Source organism: Aphidius gifuensis, linkage group LG6, assembly GCF_014905175.1.
Source record: "Aphidius gifuensis isolate YNYX2018 linkage group LG6, ASM1490517v1, whole genome shotgun sequence".
Lineage (NCBI taxonomy): Eukaryota > Metazoa > Arthropoda > Insecta > Hymenoptera > Braconidae > Aphidius > Aphidius gifuensis.
In genome coordinates, this window is record NC_057793.1 from 7,864,766 (window position 1) to 7,877,942 (window position 13,177).

The following is a 13,177-nucleotide window of genomic DNA, read 5'->3' on the forward strand; positions in this document are numbered from 1 at the left end:
GATAATCTACACAAATTATTTTACCTGTACAATTTTTTTTTCACGTAGCCAGCTCACTTGTTAATTCGAAATGATTCTGATTAAACTTTTAAAATTAATTTACCGAACGAAATAATTGAATTAAAAAAAAAAATTTCAAAAAAAACCACGAGGCTGCACGTGCTCGAATATTTATAACCAAATTTATTTTAGAATACCGAAAAATTTCAACCGGACTGCACGAAGAACGAGGACGAACTGAAAAAAATTTATCGAATCAATTTTCTATGACTCTACTATCTGCTGATGAGTCACCGGTTAACTGCGAGAAACGTGTGTAAAACACGTGCCGGACAGCTTAGCGTAGAAATGACAGAAACATATGCTTGGAAAAATTTCTAACGGTTTTTTAAATGATAAATTATAATTATGTAAAACTTTAAAATATGCTAAAAAAAATTAATTGTAAAAATCACGACAGAAAAAAAAAATATATTATTTTAAAATTTAAATGTAAAAAAAAATTAGAAATATTTTAATAATAATTATTGGTTTTCCACGATAATAGTAAAAGAATATTTGCATTTACCTTGAACTTGCACTTTTTTTTTTACAATTAAAAAACAACGAGTTAATCTACACAAATTATTTTACCCGTACAATTTTTTTTTATCCAACAATCGAGAAATTTCGTTAATTGACTAAACACTTGCACTTTTTTTTTTCTGAAACCGAAAACCACGAGGCTGCACGTGCATTAATTTTAAATACTATTAGGTTAAAACTTTTAAAACTATTTCACTCTATTGAAAAAATCATTTACAAAAATCTAAGACTTTTAATTTTTTTTCTAATGCACGTGCAGCTACTCCAAAGACTTCTAACCAAATTTACAAATTATTTTCAAGCCCGAAAACCACGAGACTGCACATGCAGTTATTTTAAATACTTTAATTAAAACTATCTAAATTATTTTACTTTACCAAAAAAATCCTTTACAATAATTTAATACTCTTAATTTTTTTTTTAAATACACGTGCAGCTACTTCAAAGACTTTTAACCAAACTTGAAAAATTATTTTTTAACCTGGAATATTGCTGCTGACTCCGCTGCAGCCAAAGACTAACTAAATTTGCAAATTTGTCTAGGCCTAGAGGCCGCTTCTATATATGACTAGCTCTGTCTATGAGTCATTTCTTATCAGCAAGCAACATTTGTTAACTTAGCATGCCGTTCATATGAAAAAGGAAAGATTAACATATGATGTACAAGTGTGAAAAAAAACAACGTGGAAAAAAAATTTCTAATATATTTTTTTTATTTTAATTTTAAAACTAAAATTTTTAGAATTATAAAAATTATTAAATTATTTTTAACAATTTTTTAATATTAAAAAAAAATTATTTTACTATTATCCAATCAAATATATACATCGTAGGTATTTGTTTTAAATTCAAACCACGAGCGGATGTTAAAATAGAAAAAAAAATATTTCTAGTTTTGAGTGCTAGTAAATTTTTTCCAGATGAGAGAGACCTCTATAGCTCTATTCTAAAATCATTTTCCAAGAATGTCCCAATAATAATTAATTCCTCGATATAAATTTAAAGATACATAAATGCAAAAAAATAATTATTTTTTTTGGTGTTTGAATCGTTAAAAAAATAAATGAAAAAACACAAATTGAAAAAAATAAATGCAAGAGAAATGCAATTGAAATATTTATGAATTGCCAAGTAAAAATCTTAATAGTTATATTATTTTTCCATCCATTTTGTGCTCTCGATAAATATTAAAACTAAAAATTAAATTATTATACATGACTGAATAAAAATATGTCAAATAAACATATTTTATTTTATATTTTATAATAAACATTTTTATATTTTATATATGCTTCATTGAAAAATAAATTTCCAGCAATTATTATATCTTGCAATGTGGATAAATTATTCTCAATTTAATTCAATTAATTTTAGTGTATTTTTAATTATTGGTTTCAAGTGTTTTTTTTAAATTACAAGAGCGACCCCGCGCCTCCGGCGCGTAGTTGTATATATATAATAATTCTTATTAATCACGTAAAGTACTTTTCTTATTTTTCATTTCCATGAATTACTATATTTGTTTCAAGTTATATAATTATCAATATTATAATTATCGTAATGAACAAAAATATCATTTGATCTAATGATAAACAATTATTAAATGTTTTAGTTGTGTCGTTGCTCAATCAAAGTATTAAAGTCATATTACAGCTTTTTATAAAGTCAATTGTATTAAAAAATGTAATTAGCAATCATACGTAGCAACCACACACTAACTTTTTCTATTTGTTTACTTATTTATATAAATATTTATACTTTATACAATATTTAAATATTAATTTACATAAATATAAATAAATATAACAATACTTTTTTTATCAAATTCGAATATATAGAACTTAATATAGAAAGCGGTAATATGACTTTTGATCTAGGAACGACACAACTCAAATAAATTAATTGCCGAAAATAAACAAACATAGCAACCATACAACAACACGTAGCAACGTGTTAATATGAGAGAGAAAATAATAAAATATTAGTTATAAACAAATGCTAAAAAATTTCGACCAATCACATCACGAATAAAAAGCGGTCAAGTGTACTTTTTATAATAGGATTTTTTCTTTATCTATTTTCTTATTAACTTTGACAAAAAAATAAAAAACAAAAGATTATTTATATAATTTTTTTATTTATTAAGATAAATAATTATTAATAATATTATTTGAATAATTTTTACAACATTTTTGCATGTATAGTACACAATTTTTAAAAGATTTAAATTCCCTGCAAAAATTTATTCTGTAAGTTGAGGACAGATGTATTTTCTGAGATTTTCCTCTGCCTACAGCTAATCTATTTTTTATTAATTTATTATTCTTTTAAACCAATTTCAAACGAGCTTGTAATAAATTTAACTAAAAAAAAAATCTGTAAATTGGGTTGTATTCTTATTGATTTTCTTCTACTTACAGCTGATATATTTCCCTTTTTATTTAGAAAAATCAATTATTTTTTAAATTTATTTTATTGAAATTTAATCCATTACTCGTTCATGTCTCACTCACTCTTTTTTTTTTTTGTTGCTAACAAAATAAACAGAAATAAACAAAGAGAAAGAAATTCATATAAGAGTAAAAGATAAAAAAAAATGACTAACCAAATGTCCAGAAGATCGATGATGGATAATAGGAGACAAGATAACATAATGTCGGGACTTTTTTTTGTGCACAAATGACCCGAAATATCTAATCTATTCAAATAGTACTTGAAATTTACGTTATAATGTTTCTGTTGAAAACTACATGCATGAATCATTTTTGTTTATTTTAAATGAATATTAACTCATCATTCAAAGAAAAACAAGACAATATATTTATTTTGATAAATAATCATTGACAAACGAGAGATCTTTATCATGCAGTCCAGAAAACTCATATGATGCAGACTCAGTCAGCACATATAAATTGAGTGGTAGTTTTTCTTACCAGTCCATCAAGCCGCCAGCCGTTCGACAGTATACATCAAGGAAAATCATCAAAAATTAATTTATTAATTTTTCAAGCTAATAAAATTTAATGTAAGTATTTTTTTTTTGTTATTTGGCTATATTGTTATTTATAATTTTTACTTGTAAAAATAGCTTTAAAAAACTTGAAATTTATTTGAATTATCATGCAAAAAATTAAGATTTTTTATTTAAAATATTTTTTTTTTATATGAATTTTTATTAATTTCAGATTGTTAGTGAAATGTCTGTGATCAAACGTTTGCTTGATAAAAATCTACCAATGATGCCAGCCAACTCAGTAGCTGCGGGTATATTTATGTTAACCATAGCATACAGTCTTATTTGTCCTGTAAGTATTAAAGATCCTTAATAACAATTAAAAAGAGATTATAAAATTAGAATTTTCTTTGAAGTGGAAATAATTAATAAATGATCGATTTTCATAGGGCTCGAGTGTAATTCCTTCAAAAAATACTACTAGTCTTGACTTGTCGAACAACCAACTGATTTATCTTGAGTCAGATATTTTTAATAATTTATCAAAGCTGGAAATTCTTAAAATAGACAATAATAATCTTACGTTATTGCCAAGATATATATTTAATGGTCTCGAAAAACTTAAGTATCTAACTTTATCTTCAAATAGACTAAATCATCTTGAGCCAAGTACTTTTAATGGTTTATCAAAACTCAAATATCTTTATATGAATAAAAATGAATTAACAACATTGCCAAATAATATATTTAATGGTCTTGAAAAATTAGAAGATCTATATTTAAATGGAAACGGACTAAATCATCTTGAGCCAAATACTTTTAATGGTTTATCAAAACTCATACGTCTTGAATTAGAATATAATAATTTAACAACATTGCCAAAAGATATATTTAATGGTCTTGAAAAACTTGAGTATCTATCTTTATCTTCAAACAGACTAAATCATCTTGAGCCAAGTACTTTTAATGGTTTATTAAATCTTAAACATCTTTGGATGGAAGATAATCATTTAACAACATTGCCAAAAGATATATTTAATGGTCTTGAAAAATTAGAAGATCTATATTTAAATGGAAACAGACTAAATCATCTTGAGCCAAATACTTTTAATGGTTTATCAAAACTCATACGTCTTGAATTAGAATATAATAATCTAACAACATTGCCAAAAGATATATTCAAGGACCTTGAACAACTTTTTTACCTAGGTTTACGTTATAATCGACTAAATTATCTTGAGCCAAGTACTTTTAATAATTTATCAAAACTCATACGTCTTGAATTAGAATATAATAATCTAACAACATTGCCAAAAAATATATTCAAGGGCCTTGAAGAACTGAAGAACTTAGATTTAAGTTATAATCGACTAAATTATCTTGAGCCGAATACTTTTGATGATTTATTAAAACTGAATGGTCTTAATTTAGAAAAAAATAATCTAACAGCATTGCCAGAAAATATGTTCAAGGGTCTTGAGAGACTAAAGTACCTAGAGTTAGCACATAATCGTCTGAATAATCTTAACTCAGGTATTTTTAATAATTTATCAGAGCTGACAAGGCTAAATATAGGATCTAATCATTTTACGACATTGCCAAGAGGTATATTTAATGGCCTTGAAAAATTAAAAGTCTTATTTTTAAATGGAAACAGACTAAATCATCTTGAGCCAAATACTTTTAATGGTTTGTTAAACCTCATGAAGATTGATTTATCAGCAAATAATCTAACAGCATTTTCGAAAGATAAATTCAAGGGTCTTGAAAATGTAGAAATCTTAATTTAATATTCAAATTTAGAAAAATAATTCTACAGCATACTTTAAGGTAATGATAGTTGTTCTTGAAAGATAAAAATTTCATTGACTTTAATTGGCTCTAAACACGATTAGAAAATTATACAAATGAAAATTTTTAAAAATATAAATACTAAATAATAATTGGTACCATGATGATATGATGAAATTATTTTATATTTTAATTTTATATTCAACGCACAATTGTTGATATTATTGTTCATAATTAATCATTAAAATTTTTGTAATAGTTTTTTCAATTTATCAATTGTTTATTAATATTATTTTTATTTTTTTTTTGACATTCAATGTACTTGTTGATTACAAAAATACAACTGTATCAAACATTTTGGTACTTTTTTACAAATAAAAATAAATTACATCAGAAATATACAATAATTTTCTTTATTAGTCTTTTATTTCAGAACCAATTAATTTATTATTTAAAACAGTTTATAACTTGAAGATATTATTTATTTTATATTTTCAATTACAATGATAATTTAATAATATAACAATCATTTTTTTATTACATAAATATGAAAATTTAGTATAATTGTTTATTTAATAATTTATCTCACGTTTTAAAAGCATAATTAATCTGTTGTTGTTTTTTTTTTTCTCGTCAAATTTATGTTTTTTTAACACAGTCAACAGCTTTTTTTTGATACTCAAATCATTTCAGTCATCAGTCATTAAAACTATAATTTTTTAACCATTTTTGTTAATGAAAAAACTAAATAATACAAGAAATATAATTATAAAAACTTAAATGAATATTATCAAATATAAAATACATGTTTAAAATTATATATGAATTACATGTAATTCAACAAATTTATTTGGTTCGTATTTTTTTTAATGATGTTCTGATTCCCTGAAAAAAAAAAAAAAAATACATAAAAAATTATCAGTATTTATAATTACAGTGTAAAATATTTACAACAAATAATTATTTATTATTTTAAAAATTAACTCACATAAGGATTTTGAAACGTGCCATTTTTGTTTTCAGAAATTTTATTTCTTTCATGATCACAATTTGTCGATTGTAAATTTCGTTTTTTTGAATTTTGCAATTTCTAAAAAAATATAAATAAAATTATTAAAAATATGCATTATAAAAATTAATTTATTATTTATTATTTATCAATACCTCATTATTTGGTGAATCAATATTTTCCAAGTAACTCGAAGTACTAAATCTATCTTCAACATAATTTGTATTATTAAATTTTCCATGATCTCCTATTAGTAATTTTGGACCAGCTAAAACAACTTGACTATTTCTCTCACACATTATTCCCAAAAGGAGATATCTATCATCACAATTATCCAAAAATTCTTGTACCAATGATCCCAAAAATTTGGGTAAATTTTTTTTCTTACTTGCTGATGAAATTATAAAAAAATCATGATTATCCAATGCATCATGAATAAAACCAATTTTTCTACGTCGATTAAAATAACTCCACAATGTAATATATGATAATTTTTCTTCGTCATTTGTTGCTGTTATTTTAAACACATGAATATTATTTGAATTAATTTTTAATAATTTTGTTAAATACGACCAAACAAATCTGTGACAAATTTCACTATTAATATTCAAAATATTTGATAAATTTTTCAGCAAAATATTATCACTTGCTTCATCAAATCCATCAATTGTCACTGATGATTCAGCAATATCAGTCATTCGCATTGATCCTTGCCATAAAACATCTGAATCATCTTGATCCAAAAACTCTTCAATTGGACTTTCAATTAATGGATCATTGGGTGTTAAAATATTTAAATCATTACTATCTTCAATTACCAATTGATCATCAATAATTACTGGTTTTTCATCAATGATATTTGTACTTGTAACCTGATCATAAACATCATTATTATCATCAACAATATCAGTGACAATTTCATTTTTAATTCTTCTTTTATCATCAACAAAAATTATATTTTCTTCATGTATTATTTGTACATCCTTGTTGAGAATACGTCTTATAAGATGATTATTTGTCACCACATCATTATTAATTAATTTCCAAAATCCATCAATAACAATATTTTCAATTTCTGGTATTTTATTGTAATCAATTAATTTAATCAACAATTTTATAATTTGATTATTCAATATATGTGAATGTATTTCTTCAATAAACCATGGTGTATTATTAATCAACATGACATCATCATCAGTATATTTAACATCAAAATAATCAAGACCAAATTTTAAAAATAAATCAAATATTATATTTAATGCCATAATCCATTTATCAGATGGATAATCACTTGACAATAATAAAACATTATAAATTTTTTTAATATATTTTTTAGCAAATTCACCATTTGATATTAAAAATAAACCAATTGTTTTTAATGCTGATAATTGTAAATCATAATCATTATTTTCAAAACTATCCAACACAACAGTACGATATAATAATTCAAGTTCTGTTGTCATTGTATTATCTGGTATTTTTTTAATAATTCCATTAATAATATTTAAACATTTTTTCATTATTTTAATATTATCATCATGTTGTTGTTGTTGTTGTTGTATTGGATATTTTATTATTTTAATAAACAATGATAATAAATTAATTCTTGATGTAACATCAGGTACAATTTTAGCATAATACATTGTTGCTAATTCAATAATTTTATCATCATAAACATAGCCACATAATAGTGTATATTCAATTAAATTTTTTAAAAATATATCACCATTATCAGTGTCAATTTTAACAATATATTCAATCATTTCAAATAGTTTTCTTAGTATAAATATAAATGGATTATTTTGATCATTATTCATTTGTGGACTTGTCATATTAATAAAATGCTGTATGTAACATGTAAATCTTCTAGTACGTGGTAATACTTTATCAACAGATATTACATTTGACATTGTTTCACAATGTTTTACAAAACAATACCAATAAACAATATTATTACATGTTAATTTATCAATTTGTATGACATTTTTATGTAATGGCAACTCATTTGTCAATGTTTTAATATCTGTTTTTTGAAATAATATATCTAATATTTTAATACAATTATCTGTATTATTTTTAACATCTAAATGACTTAATAAATTTAGAATATTATTGTTATAAAATTTAAGCCATGTTGGTAATAGCTTTGTTTTAATAATACTTATTATTTCATTTGATTCTTGTAGACCATTATTTAATATATCTTGACGTTCTTCAAGTGTTAAATAATCTAAATTTAATTGTTCTAAACAAAAAAAAATATAAGCTGTTGTACGTACTGATTCATTTTTATCATGTATTTTTTTTAATAATGCTTTTATTGATTTATCATTAATTCCAATATTATTTATAATGGCTTTTCTTACTTCTGGACTTGAATCATTTGATAAATATTTTATATATGTGTCAAGTATTTTACAATCATTACTTCTGAGATTTTGAAACCAACCAAGTACACAAATTGCTCCAATACGAATTTTAATTGATGAATCAGTTATTCGATTAAACATTGTGTCAATTATTTTATCCCAATAATCATTATAATCAGCATCAAATATATGAGCATTTAATTTCCATCTATTTTTTATTATTAAATTTAAAAAATAATATAACCTTGATATAAATAATGAGCTTTTATTCTCATGTTTTTCACATATAAAATTAAATATATTTGATAGAAATAAACGTGATTCTTGTTTATTTGATAATGTTGATTGTACGACAAATAATGCTGCTGATTCAAGTGATACTTCAACAAGTTTATTTTCAATTGTTGACAATGATATATTTGATAATTGTAATAGAAATTCATTTTGAAATTCTTCAAGTTTTGACTGTAATTAAACAAATAAACATATTTATTTTTTATATATTTATATTGTTGATAGGTATTAATTGATTTACTTACTTTTTTACTTAAATTGTTTAACAATGATGATACATCATTGTTTGTGTTGGTGAATGCACCGGCAATTATACTTTTAATCATTTTAATTGTTTGACATTTGATTTTTTTTTATCGAAAAAATCAGAGACGTCAATTGTTGGGGTTGACTGTTGAGTATTTTTTTTTTATTTTATTTTTATGATGTCTCACGTGTTAGTTGCTAAATTAACAATTGATAATGAGAAAAAAAAAAAGAAAAGAAAAACGTGTTGTTCTTTTTTTTTTATTTTGGTTTTTAATCGCTGGCGCTGCGTCTCGGTGAAATGAGGAACTTGTAAAATATTTTTGTTGCTTTCGAAAACACATTTGAAAAATTTTTATAGTGTTCATGTATTTTTTTTATATTGTTGTACATATAAATAACACCCTTTTTTAACAAATAATTTAAAATTATCAAAAAATTTAAGCAGCATAAACTAGTGACTATAAAATTCAAATTTTCAGCGAAGAAAAAAAATTAAAAAATATTCTATAACTTGAAATCCTCCGTCAAAAATCGTCTGAAAAAAAAAATTATAAAATTTTTAATTGTAAATAACAATTACGATTATTTACCTCTATTATAAAACTAATTTTTTATTTTATAAAATAAATTTTCTACGCACTCTACAATAATACGCACCAATACACTTGAAATAAATAAATTTCTCAATTATTTTTGCGCTTGCTCAATGTGTTCATCTGCTCCCACTAGCCCAAAAAAAAAAAAATATATATATGATTATAGAAAAATAAAAAAAAAAAATATATATATAGGTATACAAAAAGAAAATTTTATATATAAAAAAGAAAAACAGGACTTCCGGTCCGGCCGGTACGGCCACATTTCCCGCGAGTGAATAATATTAACCCTTAAGAAACCAGTGAGTATATAAATAATTTAATAAACAATAGAATACATTATTATTAATTAAATAAATAATAATTTACATTATTTATAAAACACAACTATTTATTTTTTCATCCAGAATTATCTGCTGGCTGTATCGAAATCGATGAGGGTGGTAAATACAGAAACGGGTTGAAAATATATAACAATTATTTATACAACAAACACACACATAAAATACCATATGTAATAAAGCATTAAACGTCATGCGCATATTAATATTATTGCATAATTGATTCAATAATTTGTAAATTTAATTTATTGACAAAAAAAAAATTTTTAATATATTTTAATTAATTAATTATAAACAACGTAATGAAAAAGGAAAAAAAAAAATTTCTATTATTTAAAAATATAATTTAACATTTTTAATAAACAATTAAATATTTATTATTAAAAAAAATTATAAACAAATCATAAATGAAAAATAATATTTGATTAAAAAAATATTGATTCAAGTATAATTTTATGTTATTTTTAAATTTATTTTTTAGTTATAAATCATTTTTATATATCGACGAAAAAAAAAAGTTGATTTATAGAGTATAAGTGAAAGATTATTTCCGGGGAGTTATTTAAAAGTTAATACGTTACTGTAACACGCACAGCAAGATGCCATTTGGTGTGTGACACATACAAGTTTTTGCAAAATTCGATTAAACTTGATGCGCATGATCGAGTATACAACGCTTATCACAAGGGTAGTTGATAGGGGGTGGTGGTGTTAAAGAAACTAGGATAGAAAATTTTATAGTAAAAATTTTTAGAGAGAGTGAATATTATACAGGAAGAAATTTATCTTGAAATATCCGGAAGTCTGTCAGGTGGCACCACCACCACCACTAGTAACAGAAATTTTTTATATCTTTCTCCAACTACCCCTCAATAATCGTAACATCATCCCTTCTCTATTTTAACCCTATTATATTTTTTTTTTATTTTTTAACACACTTTTTCCAACGTTTTCCTATTCCTCTTCACCAATCATTCGTTCATCTTCCCGCGCTATCATCTGTTACGTTTTTTTTATCGTAAAAAAGCTAACGAGCACCCAAAAAATAAAAAACGGATCGGAATATAAAATTATTAAATAATTATAATTTTTATACAAATAAAATTAATGATTTAAAATGTGTTATTAAAAGAGCTTGTTTATGAAAAAAAAATAAAAAAAATATGAATGATAAATTTTATTTAAATAAAAAAAAGTTAATAATAATTTTTGGATTAATCACATCGATTATTTGAATGGATTGACAGTAAAAAATATTTTAAAAAATCGTGAGTTAATCGCGAATATATTTTATATGTTTAATAAATGTTTTAAATGTTTTTTCAAATTTTTTAAATATAAAATGCATCATGCATGTTTAATTAACCTGTTGCCAGTGTCAAAATCAACATAAATAAAAAAAAAAAAAATAAAAAAAAATAGTGTCTTATTATTCTAATTGTTTTGCATGAATTTTATTATTAAAAAAAAATATTTAAATAAAAAAAAAAATGAATAATAATTATGCCTGATTGTTGGAATTATTTTTTGAGATTAATGATACAATGAGTTGTTAATGATAATCATGTGAAAATATTAAGATAAGAAGATTTAAAAATTGTTCTTTTGAAGGAGTACAAATAATAATAATAAAAATAGGTCAATACATATACATAAATTTACACATATATATTTTCATGATCGATCGTTTATTCGTTATTTTTTAAGCAAAATATATTTCCATCTCTATAAACCTTATCATTCTGTCGTTCTTGTTCGATCGACGTTGTTTGGGTAGGTGGTCCAGAAACCCAGCTGCTGCACGAGCGTACGCATCTCTCCCTGGATCGATTGAGCAACACTCCAGCCAAGAGACGTTTTGCTCAACTCGTTCTTTACCTTTTTTTTTTTTTAAAAAAAAAAAAAAGCTTATCGTTATTTTATATTAGCTATTTTTAATTATACTCAATGACTGTATTAATTAATAATTGACATATTTTATATTTAAACAATATTTCAAATTACATTTCTTTTTTTTTTTTTTTGAAAAAATACTAAACACTTGAGCTTTTTTTTTTTTTATATGGAAATTTTATTTTATTTTTTTTACCTATTTATCATGTCTTTTAATTAGACTCAATTGCTGTGTTAATTATAATATTTTATGGTAATTTTAATTAAAAAATATTGAAAATAAAAAAAAAAATTTTTTTCAGTTTTTTTAAATTAAAAAGTTAAATATTAATAAATAATTAATAAATAATTAAATTTTTAAATGTTCAATTTTTAATTTTAAATAATTCATTATTTATTTATTTATTAAAAAAAAAAATAAATTTATTAAATTAATTATTGATTATTATAATTTAAAAATTAAAAAAAAAAAAAAATTTTTTTTTAATTTTTTTAAAAATCAATTTGATTGATAAATTAAAAAAAATAAATATATTATATGTATATTAATTGACTTGTTGTATAAAATTTTAATTGATTTGTTTCAAAATTTTTTATAAATATTAATTTGACTTGTTATTTATTAATTTTTTTGGAAAAAATCAAATTTAACAAAAAAAAAAAAAGGAAAATTATACTATTGAAATTTTTTATTTTTTTTCAAGTTCATAGATTATTAGATTTTGTAACTGTGCCACAATGAAATTAAGCCATCTGGCAACATGATAGGGGCGTGTTGATCATTTACAGTACCACGGTCTTATTCTCTCTGGGGGTGCGCAACTGGTTGATTTATCGCAGTGCTTTTGCTGCAATTCACATTGTTGATAACTAACGTTACAAATTAGAAGGGTATTTTTTAAAATTTGATTATACATAAAATTATATTAATATACAATAATAAAATATAATTCAATTTTGATTAATGATTGAATCAAATAATGCTTTTAAACTATTCAAAAATGATAAGGTAATAAAGTTGGTTTATTATCATTTTAATTATTTGTAACACATCATCAAAAAGCTCCTCTAAAATTTTCAATTCAATGTATTTATAA

The 13,177-nt window shown here is 22.7% G+C and overlaps 2 protein-coding genes across 2 annotated transcripts; one reads left to right on the top strand and one right to left on the bottom strand.

Annotated features, from left to right (window-relative positions):
• Positions 1-3,199: 3,199 nt before the first annotated feature.
• On the top strand, positions 3,200-5,736 carry LOC122859289 (insulin-like growth factor-binding protein complex acid labile subunit). The gene is made up of 3 exons (XM_044162743.1): positions 3,200-3,610; positions 3,771-3,890; positions 3,988-5,736. Exons 2-3 carry the CDS (start codon positions 3,783-3,785, stop codon positions 5,326-5,328), a joined length of 1,449 nt encoding a protein of 482 aa, XP_044018678.1. The 5' UTR covers positions 3,200-3,610; positions 3,771-3,782; the 3' UTR covers positions 5,329-5,736.
• A 60-nt stretch (positions 5,737-5,796) lies between these two features.
• LOC122859290 (condensin complex subunit 3-like) lies at positions 5,797-9,548 on the bottom strand. Its single transcript, XM_044162744.1, has 4 exons — positions 9,247-9,548; positions 6,494-9,172; positions 6,318-6,419; positions 5,797-6,214 (listed from the first exon to the last, which is right to left on the bottom strand). Exons 1-4 carry the CDS (start codon positions 9,325-9,327, stop codon positions 6,176-6,178), a joined length of 2,901 nt encoding a protein of 966 aa, XP_044018679.1. The 5' UTR covers positions 9,328-9,548; the 3' UTR covers positions 5,797-6,175.
• Positions 9,549-13,177: the final 3,629 nt, after the last annotated feature.